General features: G+C 45.8%; 1 protein-coding gene across 4 annotated transcripts in view; it reads right to left on the bottom strand.

Moving 5' to 3' along the window:
* LOC145359418 (casein kinase II subunit alpha-like) overlaps positions 1-23,126 on the bottom strand; it is a 67,298-nt gene that overhangs the window by 30,310 nt on the left and 13,862 nt on the right. For all 4 annotated transcript variants that reach the window (XM_080213972.1, XM_080213979.1, XM_080213965.1 and 1 more), the window contains exons 2-4: positions 5,082-5,220; positions 4,341-4,452; positions 930-1,031 (exon numbers count right to left, since the gene is read on the bottom strand). In XM_080213972.1, coding sequence (XP_080070098.1) covers positions 930-1,031; positions 4,341-4,452; positions 5,082-5,182 — 315 coding nt within the window. In that variant the 5' untranslated portion in view covers positions 5,183-5,220. The remainder of the gene's footprint in view (positions 1-929; positions 1,032-4,340; positions 4,453-5,081; positions 5,221-23,126) is intronic.

Genomic DNA, 23,126 nt, shown 5'->3' with positions numbered 1-23,126 from the left:
AAACCCAGTCTGCAGGTGCAGCAGGTGATCAAGAAGCGAATGAGATGCTGGCCTTAATAGTGAGGGGGATAGAATATAAAAGCAGGGAGGTCTTGCTGCAACTGTACAGGGTACTGGTGAGGCTGCAACTGGAGTACTGTGTGCAGTTTTGGGAAAATGACAGATTGCAGCCCTGACTGAACCTTGAGGTTGAAGTATTATGGTCAGAGTGACAGTGGCAGACAGAGTTCACTGAAAGTGCCAGAACAGTACAGTGAAATTTGAGAGAGTGGCCCATGGTGAAATCAGTGAGTGCCGAGTGGAGGAGGGTTGCACGGGATGAATGGAATATTCCCTCCCTAGGTTTTCTCATCTTCAAATAACTGACTGGAATGAACAGACGGGTTTGGATATCACAGACATGAACTTTCACCTGAACCTGCTCCATTTATCTCAAAATCCAGAGATTAGTAGCAGCCTAAGCGAGTTAGAGCACTGATTTTGCATTCCATCCAGGAGAGTATTCCTCCCCCTGGCACCACCTCAAGGAATTGCCTTGGGGTAGATTGGCGCAGGCAGTGAAGGTGCTGATATTTAAGGAGTTGTGGGTTCTAAGTTTATAGGGTTGAATGGTCTTCCTCCATCCACATCTTTCCTGAGGGATCTCCTGCCACACAGATGATGCAGTTTCTCCTCAGGCTAAACCACACATCATCAATACCCTCATGGTCCATTGGTAATACCAGTCCAGACTGAGTAAACAAAGCTACAGGCTAACAGCAGCACCCTCTCCAAAAGGGAAACATGTTTCCCAACACTGACCTCTTCCCCACAGGAACAGATACGGAAAGGCATGCAGGCCATTTTACCAGTGGCGGACACCCTGTGCCCCAACTCTGCAGTAAACCCAGAGGCTGCTGGAAAGGCCCTCGATAACATTCGACACTCACCACTGGGTCCTTTACTATGTCTAACAGGTTAATGATATTGGGACCTCCACGCAGGTTCTCTAAAATCTTTATCTCTCGCTTTATTTTCTTCTTTTTTACAGGCTGTGGAAACAAAAGAGAAGCTAGGTAAATGTTGGCACAAGCAAACAGTGCTCAACTGGAATATAGTTGAAAAGAGGAACATGTTGTTGAAGTTTTCCACCGTACACTCATCAGGACAAACAGAAAAAAGGCAAATTTCATTCGATCGCTATAACTTATAATACAAGAGAAATGGATGGCAAGTCAATTCCAACTGGCTGAGGTGTTGCTATAGAGAAAGCAATGAGGAACGATAGGCTTCCCAAGCTGCCATCTAATTCAAAAAAAAAGGTGTAGTGCTTGAAGATATTCATCTTTTTATAGAGCTGCTCCATCACATAAACCAGTCCCCCATCCACCGACTCCGTCTATACTTCCCACTGCCTCAGCAAAGCAGCCAGCATAATTAAGGATCCCCACGTACCCCGGACATTCTCTCTTCCACCTTCCTCTGTCAGGAAAAAGATGCAAAAGTCTGAGGTCACGTACCAACCGACTCAAGAACAGCTTCTTCCCTGCTGCCGTCAGACTTCTGAATGGACCTATTTTCATTAAGTTGATCTTTCTCTACACCCTGGCTATGACTGTAACACTACATTCTGCACCCTCTCCTTTCCTTCTCTATGAACAGTACGCTTTGTCTACACTTTTCATTGTATATTAATACATGTGACAACAATAAATCAAATCAACTCAAATTGACTATGAGCGTATGTCACTTCTAGTGAACATAAATGAGCTACGTTACCAGCTGAACTGTTTACCCTAGAAACAGTTGCTGACATGGTCAAAGTGGTGGCCTTTCACCCAGTTGTAAGATCATACCTCACACAGTGAACAATGACCTGCTCAGAATCGCCTCTGTCCTGCAGGGTAGCTTCAGACTCACACAATCTCTGTCTGCATCAAGCTTGCAAACTGAATAAATAGTTACAACCTTATTTATAAGATTGCCGGTAAGACCAATCTTAGAATGCATGAATCTATAAGAATCACAATGTATATACCGACCAGTCAGAGCAGGTTTGTGATAGGCATCAGTGAAGAACCCAATAGAGGATTTCTCAACTAACATACCAAAGGGGATCACGTGAGGTTCAGCGCTGAAACGCTGCATTTTCACGACCTCTGGAGCTCCTCATCTTTTAATCCTTTCATTTATCCTGGTGCATGGCTCTCAATTACCTAATACTGGAGTGTATCCTCCATGCTCTTTTCTTGGAAGATCCTAGTTAAGTTTGGATGAAGCCGAAGTCAAGAAAATCCTCGTTTGGAATCACAGAATAGAATCTCTACAGTGCTGAAGGAGGCTATTCGGCCATTGAGCCTGCACCACAATCCACCTAGGCCCTATCCCTGTATTTACCCTAGCTAGTCCCCCTAACATTAACAGGCAATTTATAATGGCCAATTCACCTAGTCCACACATCTTTGAAGTGTGGGAGGAAACCAGACCACCCAGAGGAAATCCATGCAGATGCGGAGAGAACGTGCAAACTCCACACACACGGTGTCCCGAAGCCAGAATTGAACCTGAGTCCCTGGCGCTGTGAGGCAGCAGTGCCAAGTACTGCGCCATCACACAGGTGCAGATAGCCAGGTGAGGCCTTGCTCGCCAGTGGTGGACGTGGATGACAGTCTCAGCTCCCTGGCAAAATAACTCGTGCTCCCATTGGAGAACCCCAAGATGTCCTTAATAAAGTGGATGAAGCAGAAGGAAGAATCCTGTCAGTTGAGAAGGTAGTTCCCTCAGCGGTGGCTCCTTGGAAATCCTGCTACATACTATGTCAGACACCCTGGTTAATTCAGGGAGATAGGGCCAGGGAAGGAATATACATGCATCCGATCTCCCGAAGAGAGCCAAACACAAATTCCCAGCTGAATTTGAGAACTGGTTGCCGTGATTTCCTCATCTTGATTTGAAGACTGGGTGTTTTAAGATCAAAGAGACATACTGCATGCAGTCTTCGAGATCTGGGGTCATTTTATACCCCAATTGCACTCTGGTGTTGTCTTGGCCTCTGCGTTTGTCAAGAAGGGCTGGAGATGGGCAGACACAATGGGACCTCAAGGGCCAAGGTCTCGCTCTGCCGGGGCCTCAGAGCGATGACACAATGGAGGTGCAGAGACCACAGTGAAACTATGGTTGAATCCTTGATGTTTCATTTCAAAGATCAATTTCAGCATGGGATGGAGCACAATGAAACGTGTAAGGAAATCCTTACAAACAGCTTCAGATTCAAAGATCGATATACATCGGAAACATGCATACATAGGAGTTTAGGGTTCATTCTGTCAAAACCTACTTCTTGTGAAAGCCAACAAAAATGTTAGCAAGTGCTGGATCTCGGTGGCCACACCAGCTATCTGGGTAAATATGGCATCATTAAAACTGTGCTCAACTGTCTGAGCTGCTGCTTTCAGAGGTCCAATGAATATAGATGCAGAAGATGGCAGCATGCCAATACTGGAGTCATACAGTAACACAGCGCAAACATCGGCGACTTCCTTCAGTGGCACATTCAGAAATAAGCTCACAACTTTGCCACTTTCAGGCCTGGAAAATGTCTGGTCTTCCTCAAACTACTCTGGAAAGGCAAAATATCTGCAAACTATCTTGTACTGTTATCATGCAGTGGCCACGCAAGTGGTCTTTTCCACCAACAGGATTGCTGCCCAGTTCAAAGAGGTGCTGCGCCCAGCACACTACTGGGCAACACTCTTTATGATATCAGCGCAGATGCTTAGGTAGGCCGTATACCCCAGTGATTGGCTGGTCACATCAAACAGCATGTTTCTTCTGTTGTGAAAATAGGCAGAGTACAGACCATGCTCAAACAGCCTACACTCAAACAGCCCACAGACAAAATGTCCACTGTTTGATGAGATTCTGTGATTGAGCAGGACTTGTTGAACAATCCTGAGTGTGCTAATAATTACATTAGCAACAAATTTAAAATGATTTTACAGTGGCTCATTCACCCTTGCTGGAAGTGACATTTACGTACAGGAACCTGCATTCTGCACAAAGGAACAAGTTCAAGCCTTGCACCTTAGCAATTCCCATCTCTATAATGACACAAAGCCTCCTGCTGCCCCAACAGTAATGGCCAGGCTACTGTGTGATCACTGTCTACTGGCACTGCTCTGGTTGGCTGACCCCTGGTAGGGTGTTATAATATTCCAGTAAAAACTCATCACCCAATTCCCCCATTCTGGTCAACAGCAAGACAGAGGTAGGGAGTCACTGACAACACAGAGGCAAAATAAAAACACCAGATAGAAGAAACGCACAGATACGTAATCACGTGTTAGATAATCAGCACCCACCTTCAATATTTTGACCACTACTTTTTCATTATTTGTGATGTTGATGGCTTCAAAGACTTCGCTGTATTTTCCACGGCCTAATTTCCGAACTAGCTGATAATCGTCCTGATTGCTGTGTGAGAAAACAAAGCAGCTTTTGAACTAATACATCAATCGCAGGTCACTACTCCAGCCTCTGGACTGTCACATTTTTACACCGTGATTCAGACACACTGGGCAAGCCAGATATTCCTGGGATCAGCACTGAACACCATTGCTGAGTCAGAGACTCCCGCACCTGATAACAAGGCACAAGAATTACCCACAGTTTAACTTTTAACTGTATACTTTCGTGAGTCAGAGACTCCTTACTTCCACATCACTGCCCAGAATCTTTATGAAGTTCAGACATGGGGTGCAGTGGGCCAGGAGAGTGGGAGAAAATTGGTCTAGTCAGAACGAGGCAGAGCTCGCTAAAGGGAGAGGGTCCAGCCTTGGATTTGGGGGGGGGGGGGGGGGGGGGGGGGGGGGGAAGTCCAAGGTGGTGGGACAGGGGAGATTGGCCAAGAGAAGAATAATGGCAGGGCTAATCAAATGAAGAGGCTCCGACTGAGATGGCACAGAGACAATGAATGTAGGTAGGGAGGGGTCATCCGGGGGCAGTTAGTAGACCAATAAGGGGATCTTTCGGAGGGGGAGAGGGGGATGATGAGAACCAGAGGCCAGTAGGGGAATATAGAGGAGACTTTAAATTCTTCTTACCCCCATTCAACAACATGGGATTCATAGTCCCAGTACTCGCGGGGCCTCTGTGTGTTCACATCTGCATATACCCTGGCTCTGCTTGGGACTGGCCCAGACATGTTTTGTTCAGATTTGAAATAGCCACTTGTCGTGTTACCTGTAATACAATGCAAAGAGTTAATTATTACATTGACTAGTTTCCCTATGAGATCAAATCAGATTTTCTATCATCAGTTATGAGGTGGTGGAGAAAACTCAGACTAAGGGCTGTGCTCAGCGTAGCCAAGTGTTTAGCATTCAATTCAGCCACACTGTCACCAGGGTGACAATCAAAATTTTAATAATTATATCGATCAATGAGCGTTGCTCCTCACTGTGGGCAGCTCAACCAATCCAGTGAACTCAGTCTCTCAGCGTACTGACTGGTTAACACTGCTCTTTGTACCACATACCAGGAATCTCCAACCTTCATTACCGCTTTGCCATCCTGTTCCATCCCATATTCCTCTCTGCTCCTGTACCCAAGCATCAAGCTTCCCTTTATTGTACTCCACTTGATTTCCACATTTGCATCGATCTTTTAAGTGAGGGCTGATGGAGAGAACTGAAGCAAGACAGAACAGGGATTTGATGCAGCACCATTTATCTAGCTTGGGAACAGGAAAACCTGGGCAGCTACAGAGACACCAAAGTCACCAAGTGGTGGGATACTGACTATGGCCTCACAAGAAATAGCAGCAGGAGTAAGACATTCAGACCCGAAAGCACACTCCTCCACTCAACAAGATACTGACAGATCAATTATGATGTCAACTCCACATTGCTGTCAGTTCCCCATAATCCTCAACCCCTTTGTCTATCAAAAATCTGATGTGGAGTTGCTGGCGTTGGACTAGGGTAGGCACAGTGAGTAGTCTCACAACAGCAGGTTGAAGTCCAACAGGTTTATTTGGTAACACGAGCTTTCGGAGCGCTGCTCCTTCATCAGGCGAGTGAAGGATTTGTTTCACAAACAGGACATATATAGACACAAAGTCAATTACAAAATAATGGTTGGAATGTGAGTCTTTACAAGTAATCAAGTCTTAAAGGTAGACAATGTGATTGAAGATAGCATTAAGCATAGGTTAGAGATGTGTATTGTCTCCAGACAGGACAGTAAATGAGATGTTGCAAGCCCAGACAAATCATGGGGGTCACAGATAGTGCAACATCAACCCAAGATCCCGTCTGAGGCTGTCCTCGTGTGTGCAGAACTCAATGACGCACACCTTCCACTGCTCTCAGAGGAGTATTTCACAGACTAACGAGCCTCTGAGAAAAAAAAATTCTCATCACATTTAAATTTGAGACCTGTAATCATTATACTGTGTCCCCTGGTTCTAGACACCCCCACAATGGAAAATATCCTTTCAAACATCCCCCTGTCAAGTCCCTCAGGATTCAATGGTTCAATATGGCTACCTCTCATTCTTCTTTGAATCTAAGCCAAACTTGCTGAACTTTCTGCTCAGAAGATAACCCCTTTATCCCAGCAATCAGAATCACAGAATCTTGAAACTGCTTCGAATGTAATGATATCCTTACTTAAATAAGGAAACTGCGCACACTACTCCTGATGCCCTGTACAGCTGCAGTGAAACTTCCTAACTTTATACTCGATTCCCCTTCCCAACACCCATTTGCCTTTCTATTGACTTGCTTCATCTACACAGCGACTTGTGATTCACGTACCAGGAGCCCAGATCCATCTGGTAGAGGAGGCAATGGCCTTAGTGGTATTATCACTAGACTATTAATCCAGAAACTCAGCTAATGTTCTGGGGTCCCAGGTTCAAATCCTGCCACAGCAGATGGTAGAATTTGAATTCAGTAAAAATATCTGGAATTAAGAATCTACTGATGACCATGAAACCATTGTCGACTGTTGAAAAACCCATCTGGTTCATTAATGTCCTTTAAAGAAGGAAATCTGCCATCCTTATCTGGTCTGGCCTACATGTGATACCAGAGTCACAAACTCTAAACTGCCATTGGGTGACTAGGGATGGGGAATAAATGGGCTGAGGTAAGCACAGTAAGAAGTCTCAAACACCAGTTTGGACTTTAACCTGGTGTTGTGAGACTTTTTTACAATAAATGCTGACCATGCCTATATCCCACGAATGAATAAAAACAAAATCTGCCCTGCAGACTTTGCAGTCTCTCTTTCTGGTCAAATAATACGCCACTTTTCTGTTCTTTCTGCCAATGTGGACAAGTTCACATTTGCCCACGTTAAACTCCGTCTGCCAAATGTTTGCCCACTCGCTTCGCCTCCAGTTTGGTCTATTGAGCTTATAATTCCTAATGGTACACAGACTGAACTGTTCCCTCCGCTCCAATGAGGCACTAGATCCACGCTGCATAACTGGACTGGAACAAGTAAAGTTCAGCACTGCAATAAGCAGCTATTTGATGTTATCGCTCAGTTAAGCCATGTACTGAGGGGAATGCCCAGTGGGGAAAACTGCCGTCTTTAAAATTTCTGACATTTGAAAACAATTCAGCAAGGGCGAAATGTTTTACACTCGTGATGTAAAACACAACTGCCAAGTGGCCAATTCGAAGGCATTCCACAGCGACATTTTCTTTCCTGCAAATATACTTTTATTGAAGTTTTTTTTGACAAACAACAAACTCTCAACAAATGGTGCAGCACAGCAAGAATATTTTCAAACAAGCACATGCAGGAGGAGACAGAAAAAAAATAAACATACAGTTAGTTTGGATATGTATCCTGCACCACCCATCATACAAGTAATGAAAGGATATAGCGAAGGATATGGCAATATCAGGATAACAATTGGCTCAGCAATGCACAACCAAGCTTGCAGGATAAAGGCGACAGAGCTACAGAACCTATGGAGATTTGAATCTTTAAAGTAGGAGAAGGAGGCCATTCGGCCTATCGACTCTGATGCTGACATAACATCTTACTCAGGCTGTATGCGCGTAACCCCACATATTTACCCTGCTAATCGCCCTAACCTATACATCCTTGGACACAAAGGGGCAATTTAGCATGGCCAATCCACCTATCCGCACATCCTTCTTACAGGATATTAGCACAGGTAAAGTGACGGTTAAATCACCAAGGATTTTCGTGCCACAGTTGGGTATACACCAAAGGAAGCTTCCCCCATCCCCAGCCACTTTGGAGGCATCAAATATACAACATCTTTTCCCAGGATATACAGTCTGTTTATACCGGAGTTAGGAGCTAAGCAGAGATTCTATAAACCACAAAAAAACTGGGTGGAATTGAGGTTGGTGTGGACTCGATGGGCCGAATTGCCTCCTTCTGCTCTGCAGGGATTCTATTACAACTGGAATACAAAAAACACACCAGCTTACAAGTTTGAGGGAGGTTTTCCTTACCCGCTTGAAGACCCATTGGGCCCTACTCACTACCTCCAAATCAAACCACCTCCCTGAAACAGCACTTACTCATATTAAATTGCAACTGTAATAAAAAATATCACTGAAAAATTCCACCGCTATATATCTCAGGATTATAAGATGAGAAGACAGATAAAAATGTCATAGACAGTGAGGACGGATGTTACAGTTTGCAGAGGGACATAGATAAGCTACAGAGCTGGGCCAAGAGGTGGCAGATAGAGTTTAATACAGAAAACTGTGAGGTGACTCACTTTGGTAAGAGTAACAGGAGTACAGAATATAGGGCTAATGGAAGGACTCTTGGTAGTGTCGACGAGCAGAGAGATCTCAGGGTACATGTGCATAGCTCCCTGGAAGTTGGCACCCAGGTTGATAAGGTTGTTAAGAAGGTGTATGGTGTGTTAGCTTTTATCGGTAGAGGGATTGAATTTCAGAGCCGTGAGATCATGTTATAACTGTACAAAACTCTGGTGCGGCCGCACTTGGAATATGGTGTACAGTTCTAGTTGCCACATTATAAGAAAGATGTGGAGGCACTGGAAAGGGTGCAGAGGAGATTTACCAGGATGTTGCCTGGTATGGTGGGAAGGTCTTATGAGGAAAGGCTGAGGGACTTGAGGTTGTTTTCATTAGAGAGAAGATGGTTAAGAGGTGACCTAATTGAGGCATACAAGATGATCAGAGGGTTAGATAGGGTGGACAGTGAGAATCTTTTTCGTCGGATGGTGATGGCTAACACAAGGGGACATAGCTTTAAATTAAGGGGTGGTAATTATAGGATGGATGTCAGAGGTAGGTTCTTTACTCAGAAGGCAGTAAGGGTGTAGAATGCCCTGCGTGTAGCAGTTGTGGACTCGCCAACTTTAAGGGCATTCAAATGGTCAGTGGATAGGCATATGGATAACATTGGAATAGTTTAGATTAGAGGGTCATTAGATTGGTTCCACTGGTCGGCACAACATCGAGGGCCAAAAGGCCTGTACTGCGCTGTAATGTTCTATGTTCTAAATCGCACAACCCTAGTACCATACAACCTACACACACTCCTCAGAAATGAGAAGTACATTGCAGGATGCATTACATGGAGGATAAACAGATGTCCCAGGATTCACCAGATAATGACTGAAAATTTGCTACCTTGCTTACTCACAGGATTGCCTGATTTTGTTTTAATTATTCATGGGATATGGGCATTGCTGGCAGGCCAGCATTTACTGCCCATCCCTAGTTACCCTTGTTCAGAGGGCAGTTGAGAGTCAACCACATTGCTGTGGCTCTGGGGTCACATGCAGGCCAGACCAGGTAGGGATGGCAGATTTCCTTCCCTATAGGACATTAACAACTCAGATGGGTTTTTCCGACAATGGTTTCATGGTCATCAGTAGATTCTTAATTCCAGACAATGTTTATTGAATTCAAATTCCACAGCCTGCCGCGGTGGAATTCAAAACCAGGTCCCCAGAGCATCAGCTCAGTTTCTGCATCAATAATATAGATATAATACCACTAAACTGTCGCCTCCCCATCAATGTGACAAATCACGTAACAGGATCAATTAACAGATGAGATTACAGGGGATACAAATCAAGGATTATGAAATGCAGAACAGGACACTAATTAGGGTAATTATCAAAATTCGCCCGAGTTCAGTTTACAGAACTGCCCCCATCCACAGTACTCATGATGTGGAGATGCCGGCGTTGGACTGGGGTAAACACAGTAAGAAGTCTCACAACACCAGGTTACTTTACTTTAACAAAGGACTTTAACCTGGTGTTGTGAGACTTCTTACTGCCCCCATCCACAGTATCAGGATATAATGACAGGGGAACAGTCCAGGATTAACAAATCCTGATTTTCACAGTGTAACAAGACAACAGGTAGCAAATGCTTTGTGCTCACATATCATGCACGCTTGCCAGAATAATATGGACAATATCACAACATCAGGACTATAATCACAAGGGAACAAAGTTCAGGATTAATAACAAACTGCAGGATAAGATAACCATCCATGAAGCTCAAAAAGGCCAAAGCCTGGACACACTCATCAAGCAGGATCCATTCAAAGTTTCACTGAAGCCTTTGCATCTCCACCACACCGACAGCCCAAAGTCCTGTTAAAGAGGACTCTAGGCTTTGGAGCGTGGCAAACACCCATCATGTCTGGCCACCTCCAGCCAATCAATACCAAGGACAAGACAACCTAAGACCAGTGGTCAGAGTCTTTGACCAACTTCAGGCCTCGAAGACCAGATACAACGTGCTTCACTGAACTCGAGACGCCCAGTCCGCAAATCAAGACTAGGAAAGCAGGGCAGCCAATCTGCAAATCTGGCTGGGAATTCATCCTTAGCTCCTCTAGGGAGGCAGGGTGTATGGATACTCCTTCTCAAGCCCCACCTTCCCAAATCAGCCGGGGTGTATTCAAGGACAGAAGGGGAGCTCCCGCAAAGAAAGCTGCTCTCTCAGCTGGCAGGACTCTCTTCTCTGCTTTGTCCATTCCCTTTAGGATATCTTGCAGTTCGTCACAGTGAGCACCAGTACACCGTGCTGGGGAGCCGAGACCACAACTTTATTCATGATGGCGGTCATCATCCCAATGCCTATTGCATTGCCGAAGTGTAGACCCAGTCGCCAGCAACCACAGTGAACTGGGCCTCATCCCAGCCATCTCTGACCGCCTCAATCAAATGGGGCTTTTCTTAACTTAACTCTGTTCCCCTTCATAGCACAGATTATACACATCCGAGTGGGGCAATTGTGGATTCTTGCATCAGGATAATAAAAAAAGCGAATAGTGCCAGAGCTCCCACGCCTGATTCACAAGACCCCTCCCCTCCACAGTGACATTTTCAAACAATTCTGAATACTAACCAACTGCATCAAGACCAATTGCTGCCCTGCATGGTGAGCAGGATTTTCTGGCCCAACACTGCAGCAGCGCCAATTTGGGTTACGGTTGGTAAATCACTCCAAACATAACGTTCTACCGTACCTGTGCACCCTCCACCCTTTATAATCTGGGTGAGGCAGTAGATTCCAGGAGGACAGCGGAAACTGTTTAGGGATGTCCTCAAAGATTCCCTGAAAATGTTAAACATTTCCACTGACTCATGGGAGACAGACCCTGGACTGTGACATTCAGGAAGGCAGTGAACCCGCCAAGAGATTTCATCAGGAAGGTGCAGAGGGGAAGTCGAGGCAGCAGAGGGAGCACAAAACCTCCAAACAACCCACCTACCCAACCCTTCAAACACCACCTGCCCCAAGTGTGGCAGACTCTGCAGACCAGACACTGGACATATCAGCTATCTTAGAATCCAAACTGAACTGGAAGCCAGTCACCCTCAATCCAGAGGGGCCACCTAAGAAGAGAAGACGGCCCCTGGGTGCTTAACCAAAACGTCAAGCACAACACAAGATGACAACCTGAATTTCACCATCAATAGTTCTCACTGCAATGAGAACCACATGAATAATTATCTCACTGCGCTAATGCCATTCGGAGTTACATCAGCCTGTGTTTAACACAAGGCCTCCTTTAACCTGGTACCGACACTAAACTTTAACTGCAGGGGAATGATCTGAAGCTAACAAATGTCAAAGTGATTAAGGCCACTCTGTCCATCTTAACTCACAGGATCAGCAGGCCATGCAGCACCTCGAATCTGCTCAGCATTCAGATCATGATTACCGCGATGCCATTCACCTGTCTCTGTTCCATATTCCTGGACATCCCTATCCAAGAAATATTTCTTGTTCGCAGCCCTGAAAATGTCAATTAACCCCCAGCATCCACAGCTTTTTCAGGAGCAGTGCTGGTCAAAAACATTTCTAGCCGCTGAGGAATGCCAGCAGTCAGCAAAAAAAGCACAAACTGGAGTCGCAGCCAAAGACCATTCCAATCTTTTATTTCCATCAGTAAATGAAAGCTTCAAAAGAAACCTCACCCACTGCATTTTCCATTCCCTTCCCACAGGAATAGGATGGATATGGTCACACCAGGAAAGTTGCAGCAGACATACTTGCTAACATTTACAGCACTAAGGCCCAATGACTTCTTCAAATCTGTGCTGAATTCCCAATGCCAATCAGGGTGAGGGTATGTTGGTGCACTCTGTATCGCAGATAGTTACAAACCGCCTTTCATGGCAATACCACATGGTGGTGTTACTGTGTGTCAATCATAAAGTAGATGTTGAAGGTAGTGGATGGGGTTCCACTTCAAGTGGGGTTACTTTTTCCTGGATGATGTTGAGCTTCTTGAGTGTTGTTAGAGCTGTGCCCATCCAGGCAAGTGGAGAGTATTCCATCACACTCCTAACTTGTGTCTTTTAGATGGTGGACAGGGTTTGGGAAGTTACGGGGTGATACCTTCTACAGAATTCCTAGCCTCTGACCTGTTCTCGTAACCACAGTATTCATATGACTAGTCCAGTTCAGTTTCTGGTGAATGGCAATCACTAGTTTACTGATAGCAATGGTAATGCCATTAAATGAGAAAGGGAGATGGTCATTTTTGCCATTTGTTTGGCGCAAATGGCTGAAAGTTGTCCAGGTCTTGCTGCATTTGAACATGGACTGCTTCAGTATCTGAGGAGTTGTGAATGGTGCTGAACATTGCATAATCACCAGCGAACATCCCCACTTCTGACTTTATGATGGAGGGAAAGTCGCTGAAGATGGTTGGGCCAAGAGCACTAACCCTGAGGGGCTCCTGCAGAGATGTCCCGGAGGTGAGATGATTGACCTCCTACCACCACAGCCATCTTCCTTTGTGCCGGGTATGATACCAACCAGTGAAGTGTTTCCTCCCTGATTCCCATTATCCTGTTTCACTCGGGTTCTTCAATGCAAGACACTGCCTTGATGTTGAGGGCAGTCTCACCTCTGGGGTTCAGCTCTTCGACCCACATTACAACACAGGCAAATATTCAGGCCAACCAACTGGAAAGTGACCCTCCATGGCATTATTTCAAAAATATGGAGATGTCAGCTTTGGACTGGGGTGGGCACAGTAAGAAGTCTCACAACACCAGGTTTAGGTCAAACAGGTTTATTTGGTAGCACAAGCTTTTGGAGCACTGCTTCATCATCTCCTTGAAAGTGGAGTCACAGGTGGAGAGTGGTGAAGATGGCATTCAGCATGCTTGGTTTCATCAGTCAGAACATTGAATACAGGAATTGAGATGCCTTGTTGAAGTTTTACAAGATACTGGTAAGGCCACACTTGGAATACTGTGTGCAATTTAGGTCACCCTATTATAGAAAGGATATTAAACTGGAAAGAGTGCAGGAAAGATTTACTCGGATGCTACCGGGACTTGATGGATTGAGTTATAAGGAGAGGCTGGATAGGCTGGGACTTTTTCCTCTGGAGCATAAGAGGCTGAGGGGTGACCTTATAGTGGTCTATAAAATAATGAGGGACATAGACAAGGTAGATAGTCAATATCTTTTCCCAAAGGTAGGGGAGTGTAAAACTAGAGGGCATAAATGAGAGGGGAGAGATACAAAAGTGTTCAGAGGGGCAATTTTTTCACACAGAGGGTGGTGAGTGTCTGGAACAAGCTGCCAGAAGTAGTAGTAGAGGCCGGTACAATTTTATCTTTTAAAAAGCATTTAGATAGTTACATGGGTATAGAGGGATGTGGGCCAAACGCGGGCAATTAGGATTAGCTTAGGGGTTTTTAAAAGAATGGCGGCATGGACAAATTGGGCCAAAGGGCCTATTTCTATGCTGTAAACCTCTATGACCTGATGAAGGAGCAGTGCTCCGAAAGCTTGTGCTACCAAATAAACCTGGTGTTATGAGACTCCTTACAGTACTATTTCAAAGAACTGGGGAGCTATCCCCAGCATCCTATCCAAAATTTATCCCTCGCTCTGTATCATAAAGAAATAAGCTGATCATCACCCTGCTGTTAAAGGGAGCTTTCATCTGGTGTTGTGAGCTCCCTGTATCTGCATGGGTTTCCTCTGGGTGCTTCGGTTTCCTCCCACAGTCCAAAGATGTGCAGGTTAGCTGGATTGGCAATGCTAAATTGCTCCTTAGAGTCAAGGGGACTAGCTACGGTAAATACATCGGGTTACAGGGATAAGGCCTGGTGGGATTGCAGATGGTGCAGACTCGATGGGCCAAATGGCTTCCTTCTGCACATTAGGATTCTAAGGGCGGAATTTTACTGGCATGTCTGCCAAGGTTCCTACGATCCTGCCCAAGGCCAATGGACGATGCCGCACTTGGAGCCGAGCCTGCACCTGGGATCGGGGTGGGCGTGCCGGTAAAATTCCAGCCTGTAAGTGGTTATAAACCCAACCTGTTCACCCGTCAGTAGATAAGTTCCCTCATCCCAGGAGTGAGTCAATTGAACATTCCCTGAGCTATTTCCAATGCAAATATATATATATATATATATATATATATATATATACACATACACACAATATGTATTTTTTACAAATAAGGAGACCAAAGCTGCACACAGTATTCCAGAGGTGGTCTCACCAAGATCCTATGTAGCTGCAATCAAACTTCCCAACTTTATATTACTTTCCCCTTCCCAATAAATGCCAGGCCTCCAGAGAGGGAAAAGCAGACGGTGACCCTTGCGAAGAAACTGAATTCCTTCAGGCACATGGTGCACCAAAGCCTATTACAGAATCAGAGCAGTCTCTGCCAGCCAGCTCCAGACCTTCATTACCTAAAGATCAAAGAGAAACACAGCCCAGACTGGCACCTCACTCTGACCACAGGAGCAAACATAAACACGGGACACTCCTCGTGTGGACTGGATTCTTTCCCAACCAGCACTGCTGACTGAATAACTTGTCTGTGATTCTTACTGGCATGAAGCACAGATCTGAACATACTGGATGATAACACAAGATATATCGCCCTGCTCCTGCTGATCCACTCAAACAGAGACCATATTTTGGGATCTGAGTAATTTGAGATCCAAGGAAGGAACAGGTGACTCTGGATTTGTGATTCCCAAATCTTGCCACCCCTGGGAATTTTCCTCATGTCAGAGTCTGTTGGAGATGAATTGATAGAGCTTGCTCAGCGTGATGAGTCAGTAACTCCACTATCTTCATATCAATGTGACAGCAGGATGAGAGGTGAACTTCTTTTTTGCTGGTTCTTTGGTGGATTATTTCCCATTCCCTGGGAGCCTCCTCTCGGAGCGGGCAGACCACTGACAATGAAATAGACTCCAATGCAGCAGTGTAGTCTTTGGACTCTCGAGGAACAGAAGGTTTGATGCCTGAGATCTCAAATCCAACACCAAACTCATGATCTATAGAGCAGCCGTGGTCCCCGTCCTCCTGTATACATCGGAAACATGGAGGATGTACAGCAGACACCTCAAATCCCTGAAGAGATGTCACCAACGTTGACTCCGCAAAACCCTGCAAGTCAACTGGCAGGAAAGGCAACCAATGTGAGCGTCCCCTCCCAGGCTGATGGGTGGGCCACATCGTCCATGTGCCCGACACAAGACTCCTGAAACAAGTGCTCTCCTCTGAGCTCCATAATGGCAAGCAATTACTGGGAAGACAGAGGAAACTCTACTAGGACACTCTGAAAGCCTCCCCAAACAAACACAATATCCCCATCGACACGTGGGAATCGCTCGTCTTAGAAAACAAAGTGGAGAAGCATTTGCTAAGGCACTAATCACCTCGAGCGTCACCGAGTGGAGCTCGAGGAGACTAAGTGTAAATAGCAGAAAGAGAGCTCAGAAATCCAGAGCATCCTACCCACTTCATCAAACACCACCCACCAAATCTCTGAAAAAGACTGCAGCTCCAGGATTAGACTGTTCGGCCACCACAAAGCCCACTTCCCCGGAACGAAAGAAAGTCACACTTGACCTGAGGGACTACCAAAGAAGAAGCAAGACGTAGCTGAACCATAACCCATATTCAATACTCTCTCCTCTACACCCCATCTTTTCAAATATTTATCCAATATTCTGTAGATAGTGTCACAGTAGCTGCTTGCTGTACTGAGCCCATTTCTAGTGATCCTCAAGAAGACAGCAGATAGTGCCTAATGTCATACAGTGAAGGAGGTGCACATGGATTCAGAGACCATTTGACAAGGTATGACAAGGTAGTACTGGAGAACACTATGGATTATAGCACTGCAGAATATCACGATTACTGTCAAAAAAAAAGATTCACTAAACTTGGGCGACACGGTGACACAGTGGTTAGCACTGCTGTCTCACGGCACCAAGGACCCAGGTTCAATTCTGGCCTTGGGTCACTGTCTGTGTGGAGTTTGCACTTCCTCCCCATGTCTGTGTGGGTTTCCTCTGGGTGCTTCAGTTTCCTCTCACAATCCAAAGATATGCAGGTTAGGCTGACTGGCCATGCTAAATCAACCCTCGTGTCAGGGGGTTAAGAAGGTAAATATGAGGGGTTATGGGATTAGGGCCTGGGTGGGATTCTGGTCATTGAAGTCTCGGTGGGCCAAATGGCCTCCTTCTACACTGTAGGGGTTCTATGAATTCCTCGGTCCAGTCTACAAACATCTTATTCTTCAAACACAAATGTTTGAAAAATCCACATGGTATATATAAGCAAGCTAACTTTTCAATCTAAAGAGAAAATGCTAGAAAATCTCAGCGGGTCTGGCAGCATCTGTAAGGAGAGAAAAGACCTGACATTTCGAGTCCAGATTACCCTCCGTCAGAGCTCTTTTCTCTCCTTACAGATGTTGCCAGACCTGCTGAGATTTTCCAGCATATTCTCTCTGTGGGTGCAGATTCCAGCATCCACAGTAATTTGCTTTTATCCTTAGCTTTTCAATCTTCCTTTCCTCTCTCCCAGCAACACTTTTTATTTATGAATCGCCTTTAACAGTCTAAAATGTCAGAGGGAACTTCGCTGGAAACTTACAAGGCAAAATTTGACAGCAAAGTGACATTAGATCAGACGACCAAAAACTTGGTCAAAGAGATTGGTTTTTACGAGGTCAGAAGCACATTTCAAGGTCAGATGTGACACCAAGATCTCAAGCGGATGCTTGGTCAAGGGCTGGAGTCTGTAACTAGGGAACAGAGTTTGGAGCAGGGACTAAAAACAATAGCTTCTGTCTTCCCAGTATTTAACTGAAGGAAACTTCTGCGGACTCAGTGTTGATCCCCTTCTCCCATCCCCACAACACAGCACATTCATCACAATGAATCCACCTAACCTACACATTAAGGGGTAATTTAGCATGGCCAACGCACCTAGCCCACACATCTTCAGACTGTGGGAGGAAAAGGGAGCGCCCAAGCAGACACAGGGAGAAAGTGCAGACTCCGCACAGGCAGTGATCCGAGGCTGGAATCGAACATGGGTCCCTGGCGCTGTGAGGCAGCAGTGCTAACCACTGTGCCGCTTGGACTGACCGTGCAAGATCAATAATATTTCTAAAGGGTTTGCTTGCTCGCTCCACAAGTGTGGAAATATAAAGAAAGATTTACGTACTGTGCGCAGAGTGAGGAAAGTGCACAAGGCAGCTGATAAACTCTTAAAGCTTCAGGCTCAGCCACACCATTGGGCTGAGACTCACTCTCGGTTACTCCAGCTGCAGCGACTCCCTCTCTCACTGTGTCAGTTTCAACAGTCCAATCTGAAAGGCTTCGGGCGATTTCTGGTGGATTATGAATACACAAGACAAGGCTCGCATTGTTCGAGAAGAGAGAACAAATACAACTGCCCACACAAGCCTTGGATAGAAATGGTAGCCAGTTTATTATGCAACTGTTCCGTTTGAATCATTTTGATCATATCAACCCTCAGTCCAAGGCAGAACCAAAGTTTCTTTCAAATTAAGACATGAATTCCAGCGCTCTGTTCTGCCTATTCCAGGCAAAACACTCTCCAAAGCTCTGCCGAGCTTTCCCATTCAGCTAGCCACATGACAACCTACAAGGATTAGCAGTGTCCCTGCACAGGAAGGCCAGATAAGACTCGGTATCAAGGGGGGGTGGGGGTATTTTAGACAGATTGGATGAGGGGAAAATTGGAGATAAACAGGATAAATTAACAAGGAAGAAACTCACACAGCTATACCCTTCTACCATGACACCCTGTTACTCCAGCAATCTACTTTCTCAGAAGACTAAGGAAATTTGGCATGTCAGCTACGACTCTCACCAACTTTTACAGATGCACCATAGAAAGCATTCTTTCTGTTGTATCACAGCTTGGTATGACTCCTACTCTGCCCATTTCCGCAAGAAAGTACAAAAGCCCAATCCATCACACAAATCAGCCTCCCATCCACTGACTCTGTCTATACTTCCCACTGCCTCGACAAAGCAACAAGCATAATTAAGGACCCCATACACCCTGGACATTCCCTCTTCCACCTTCCGTCGGGAAAAAGATACAAAAGTCTCAGGTCATGTACCAACTCACTCAAAACCAGCTTCTTCCCTGCTGCTGTCAGACTTTTGAGTGGATCTACCTCGCATTAAGTTGATCTTTCTCTACGCCCTAGCTACGACTATAACAGTACATTCTGCACTCTCTCCTTCCCTTCTCTATGAACGATACACTTTGTATAGCACGCAAGAAACAATACTTTTCAGTCTATGCTAATATGTGCGACAATAAATCCAATCAAAATGTCGATACTGTTAAAACAGTTTGAAAATGCCTCCCCCATAAAATGGTCACATGCAACAAAATTTTAAATCAATGAAAACTTCCTGACAACAAAATGGTAGTTCTCAGGATGCCTCACACAGCTGTAGTCTGGTAATAGAGTTGCTACAGTGCCTGTTATGCCCTCAGGATGTCTGAAGTCCAACAAAGATAATGTAGTTCTTGCAAGTCAGTTGCTGCACCCACTGACCTTGGCTCCACTTTACAGAGATGGTGGCGTTGGACCGGAGTGGGCACAGTAAAAAGTCTCACAACACCAGGCTGAAGTGCAAACACTTCATCAACCTGGATTCATGTATTTAGTAAACAATTAACATTCAATTTCTGGTAATAGAATAAATCCAAATGAAGAAAAAATAAAATAAAATTCAAACTTCAACTTCAACCTGGATTCTTTTCTTGTGAATTGAAACTCATTTTTCAAAACTGTGAATCCAGTTTTGGCATCAGTTACACAATCAGCTCCAGAATTAACACCCTCCATTCCCAGGACAACAATGCTCCACACTGCCCACAGCATCACTCTCTACCAACCACGGAGCTCCAGAAAAAACAGGCCCAATTTGCTCAGTTTCTCAGCATAGTACAATTCCCTCACAGAATCCCTACAGTGCAGAATGAGGCCATTCAGTCCACTGAGTCTACACCGACCACAATCTCACCCAGACCCTAATCCCATAACCCCACATATTTAATCTGCTAATCTCCCCATCACTAGGGTCAATTTAGCATGGCCAATCAACTTAACCCGCACATCTTTGGACTGAGCAAGGATCACCGAGAGGAAACCCATGCGGACACGGGGAGAACGTGCAAACTCCAGACAAACAGTGACCCAAGGCTGGAATCGAACCTGGGTCCCTGGCACCATGAGGCAGCAGTGCTAACCACTGTGCCGCCCATCCCTGGGGACAATCTAGTGAACCTTCACTGTAACCGCCTCTGATAGAAATATATCCTTCCTTAAATGTGGAGACCAGAACGACACACCAAAACCCTGTACAATCCTTTGAGTTTAGGAATCGGGAGGTAATGCTGCAACTTTATAAGACCCTTGTCAGGCCTCATTTGGAGTACTGTGCGCAGTTCTGGTCGCCTCACTATAGGAAGGATGTAGAAGCTATTGAAAGGGTACAGAGGAGATTTACAAGGATGTTGCCTGGACTGGGAGGCATGCCTTATGAAGTTAGGTTGAGGGAGCTGGGACTCTTTTCCCTGGAGAGACGAAGGTTGAGAGGCGACCTGATAGAAGTTTATAAAATGTTGAGTGGAATAGATAGGGTGGATTCTCAGAGGCTATTTCCCCGGGTTGAAATGGTCGCTACGAGAGGACACAGATTGAAGGTGCGGGGAGGCAAGTACAGAAGTGATGTTAGGGGTAAGTTTTTCACTCAGAGGGTGGTGAGTGAATGGAATCGGCTGCCGTCAGTGGTGGTGGAGGCGAACTCGCTGGGGTCTTTTAAAAGACTTCTGGGTGAGTATATGGAATTTAATGGGATTGGGGATTATAGATAGGTCTATAGATTGGTAGGTGTTGATGTGATCGGTGCAACTCGTGGGCCGAAGGGCCTGTTTGTGCTGTAGTGTTCTATGTTAATCCTAACAAGACTTCTTTATTCATGTAGTCCATACTCCTTGCAAGAAAGGCCAATATGCCATTTGTCTTCCTAATAGCTTGCTGTAACAGCGTGCTAACTTTGTATTCCCTGTACAAGCACGCCCAAGCCTCTTTGAACATCAATACTAAAAGTTTCTTAACTTTCAATGTTCAGCTCTTCAAACTCCACACTTCCAGCTTTATACTCGATCCGCTCACTTTTACATTGCTATATCTCTTTGCAGCTTCTGTGTCCTCCCAGCTTAGCTTAGCTTCGGATCATCCAAATTTCCAGCATTCACAGCATTTTGCTTTATTTTAGATAAATTAATCTCTGTCTCTTTATCTAAGTCATTAATATAGACTGTAAACAGCTAAGGTCTCAGCACTTGTGGTACTCCCCCTATTCACTAACTGCCATCTTGAAAAAGTTCCATTCACGCCCATTCTCTGCTTCCTATCTGTTAACTAATCCTCTAACCACGCAAATATGTCATCTCCAACTCCATGCACACTTATCTTGTTTATTAATCTTTTGTATGGTAGCTTATCTAAAGTATACTGCATTCCCTCTATATACCTTGGTAGTCACACCCTCAAAAAAACTCAAATAAATTTGTCAAACAAGCTTTTCCTTCAGTAAAACCATATTGACTTGCTCTAATGTGTCTACCTAAGCGCATTGTTGAGACTTACTTAATAATAGATTCCAGCATTTTCCCAACAACCGATGCCAGGCTAACTGGCCTGGAGTTCACTGCTTGCTTTCTCTCTCCCTCATTTCTTAAAAATAATAGTAACATTTGCCATTCCCCAACAGCCCTCCTCTCCACCTCACACCGCTCCACTCCCCAATATTATCTGCTGCACCCCATTCCCCAGCACCCACCACCTCTGCCTCCCGCTGCACCCACCACCTCTGCCTCCCGCTACACCCCATTCCCCAGCACCCACCACCATGCCTCCCACTGCACCCCATTCCCCAGCACCCACCAACACGGCTGCCGCTGCACCCCATTCCCCAGCACCCACCACCACGCCTCCCGCTGCACCCCATTCCCCAGCACCCACCAACACGGCTCCCGCTACACCTCATTCCCCAGCACCCACCACCTCTGCCTCCCGCTGCACCCCATTCCCCAGCACCCACCACCACGCCTCCCGCTGCACCCCATTCCCCAGCACCCACCAACACGGCTCCCGCTACACCCCATTCCCCAGCACCCACCACCTCTGCCTCCCACTGCAACCCATTCCCCAGCACCCACCAACACGGCTCCCGCTACACCCCATTCCCCAGCACCCACCACCTCTGCCTCCCGCTACACTCCATTCCCCAGCACCCACCACCTCTGCCTCCCACTGCAACCCATTCCCCAGCTTGCAGGGAGATATTACAACAGCACCAGGTCAAATGAGATTCCTGATGTCAGCAAGAACAGGCCAGCACTAACAGTGTCAGGAGAGAGAATGGGTCAGTTCACTGAACACCAACTACCAATTCTCAAAGAATAAAGAAAATTACAGCACAGGAACAGGCCCTTCAGCCCTCCAAGCCTTTACTGACCATGGTGCCCAACTGAACTAAAACCCACTATCCTTCTGAGGACCACATCCCTCCATTCCCATCCTTTTCATGTATTTGTCCAGACGCACCTTAAAATTCTCTATTGTATCTGCTTCCACTATGTCCCCTGGCAACGAGTTCCATCCAGCCAGCTCCCTAGGTGTGAAAAACTTGCCTTGTACACCTCCTTTAAATCTTGCCCCCCAGTAATTGACTCTTCCACCCTGGGAAAAAGCTTCTGACTATCCACTCTGTCCATACCCCTCATAATCTTGTGGACTTCTATCAGGTCGCCCTTCAATGTCCGTCATTCCAGTGAGAACAAACCAAGTTTCTCCAACCACTCTTTATAGCTAATACCCTCCACACCAGGCAACGTCCTGGTAAAGCTTTTCGGTACCCTCTCTAAAGCCTCCACAACGTTCTGGTAGTGTGACGACCAGAATTGAACACTATACTCCAAATGCGGCCTCTAACAAACTCCTCTAACAAACAATGAGATCAGAATGTAAGAAAAAGGATGAAGCCCATTCAGTCCCTCAAGCACGCACCAACATTCAACAAGATCACAGCTGATCCAACTGTGGCCTTAATTCCACTTTCGCACATGCCCTCCACATGATGCTGACTGAGGGATCAATTATTGGTGGGACCCTGGACAGAGCGCCCCTGCTCTTTTTCAAACTAGTAACAGTGGAATCTTTCATGTCCACCCAAGAAGGCAGACGGGACTTTGAGCAAGTCATCAGTCTTCCCAGTGTCACTGAGTAACTCACAAATG

Source organism: Carcharhinus amblyrhynchos, chromosome 2, assembly GCF_965287045.1.
Source record: "Carcharhinus amblyrhynchos chromosome 2, sCarAmb.v2.hapA, whole genome shotgun sequence".
In the NCBI taxonomy this organism is placed as follows: domain Eukaryota; kingdom Metazoa; phylum Chordata; class Chondrichthyes; order Carcharhiniformes; family Carcharhinidae; genus Carcharhinus; species Carcharhinus amblyrhynchos.
The sequence above is the reverse complement of the archived record's forward strand: the minus strand, read 5'-3'. Positions and strand labels throughout refer to the sequence as shown.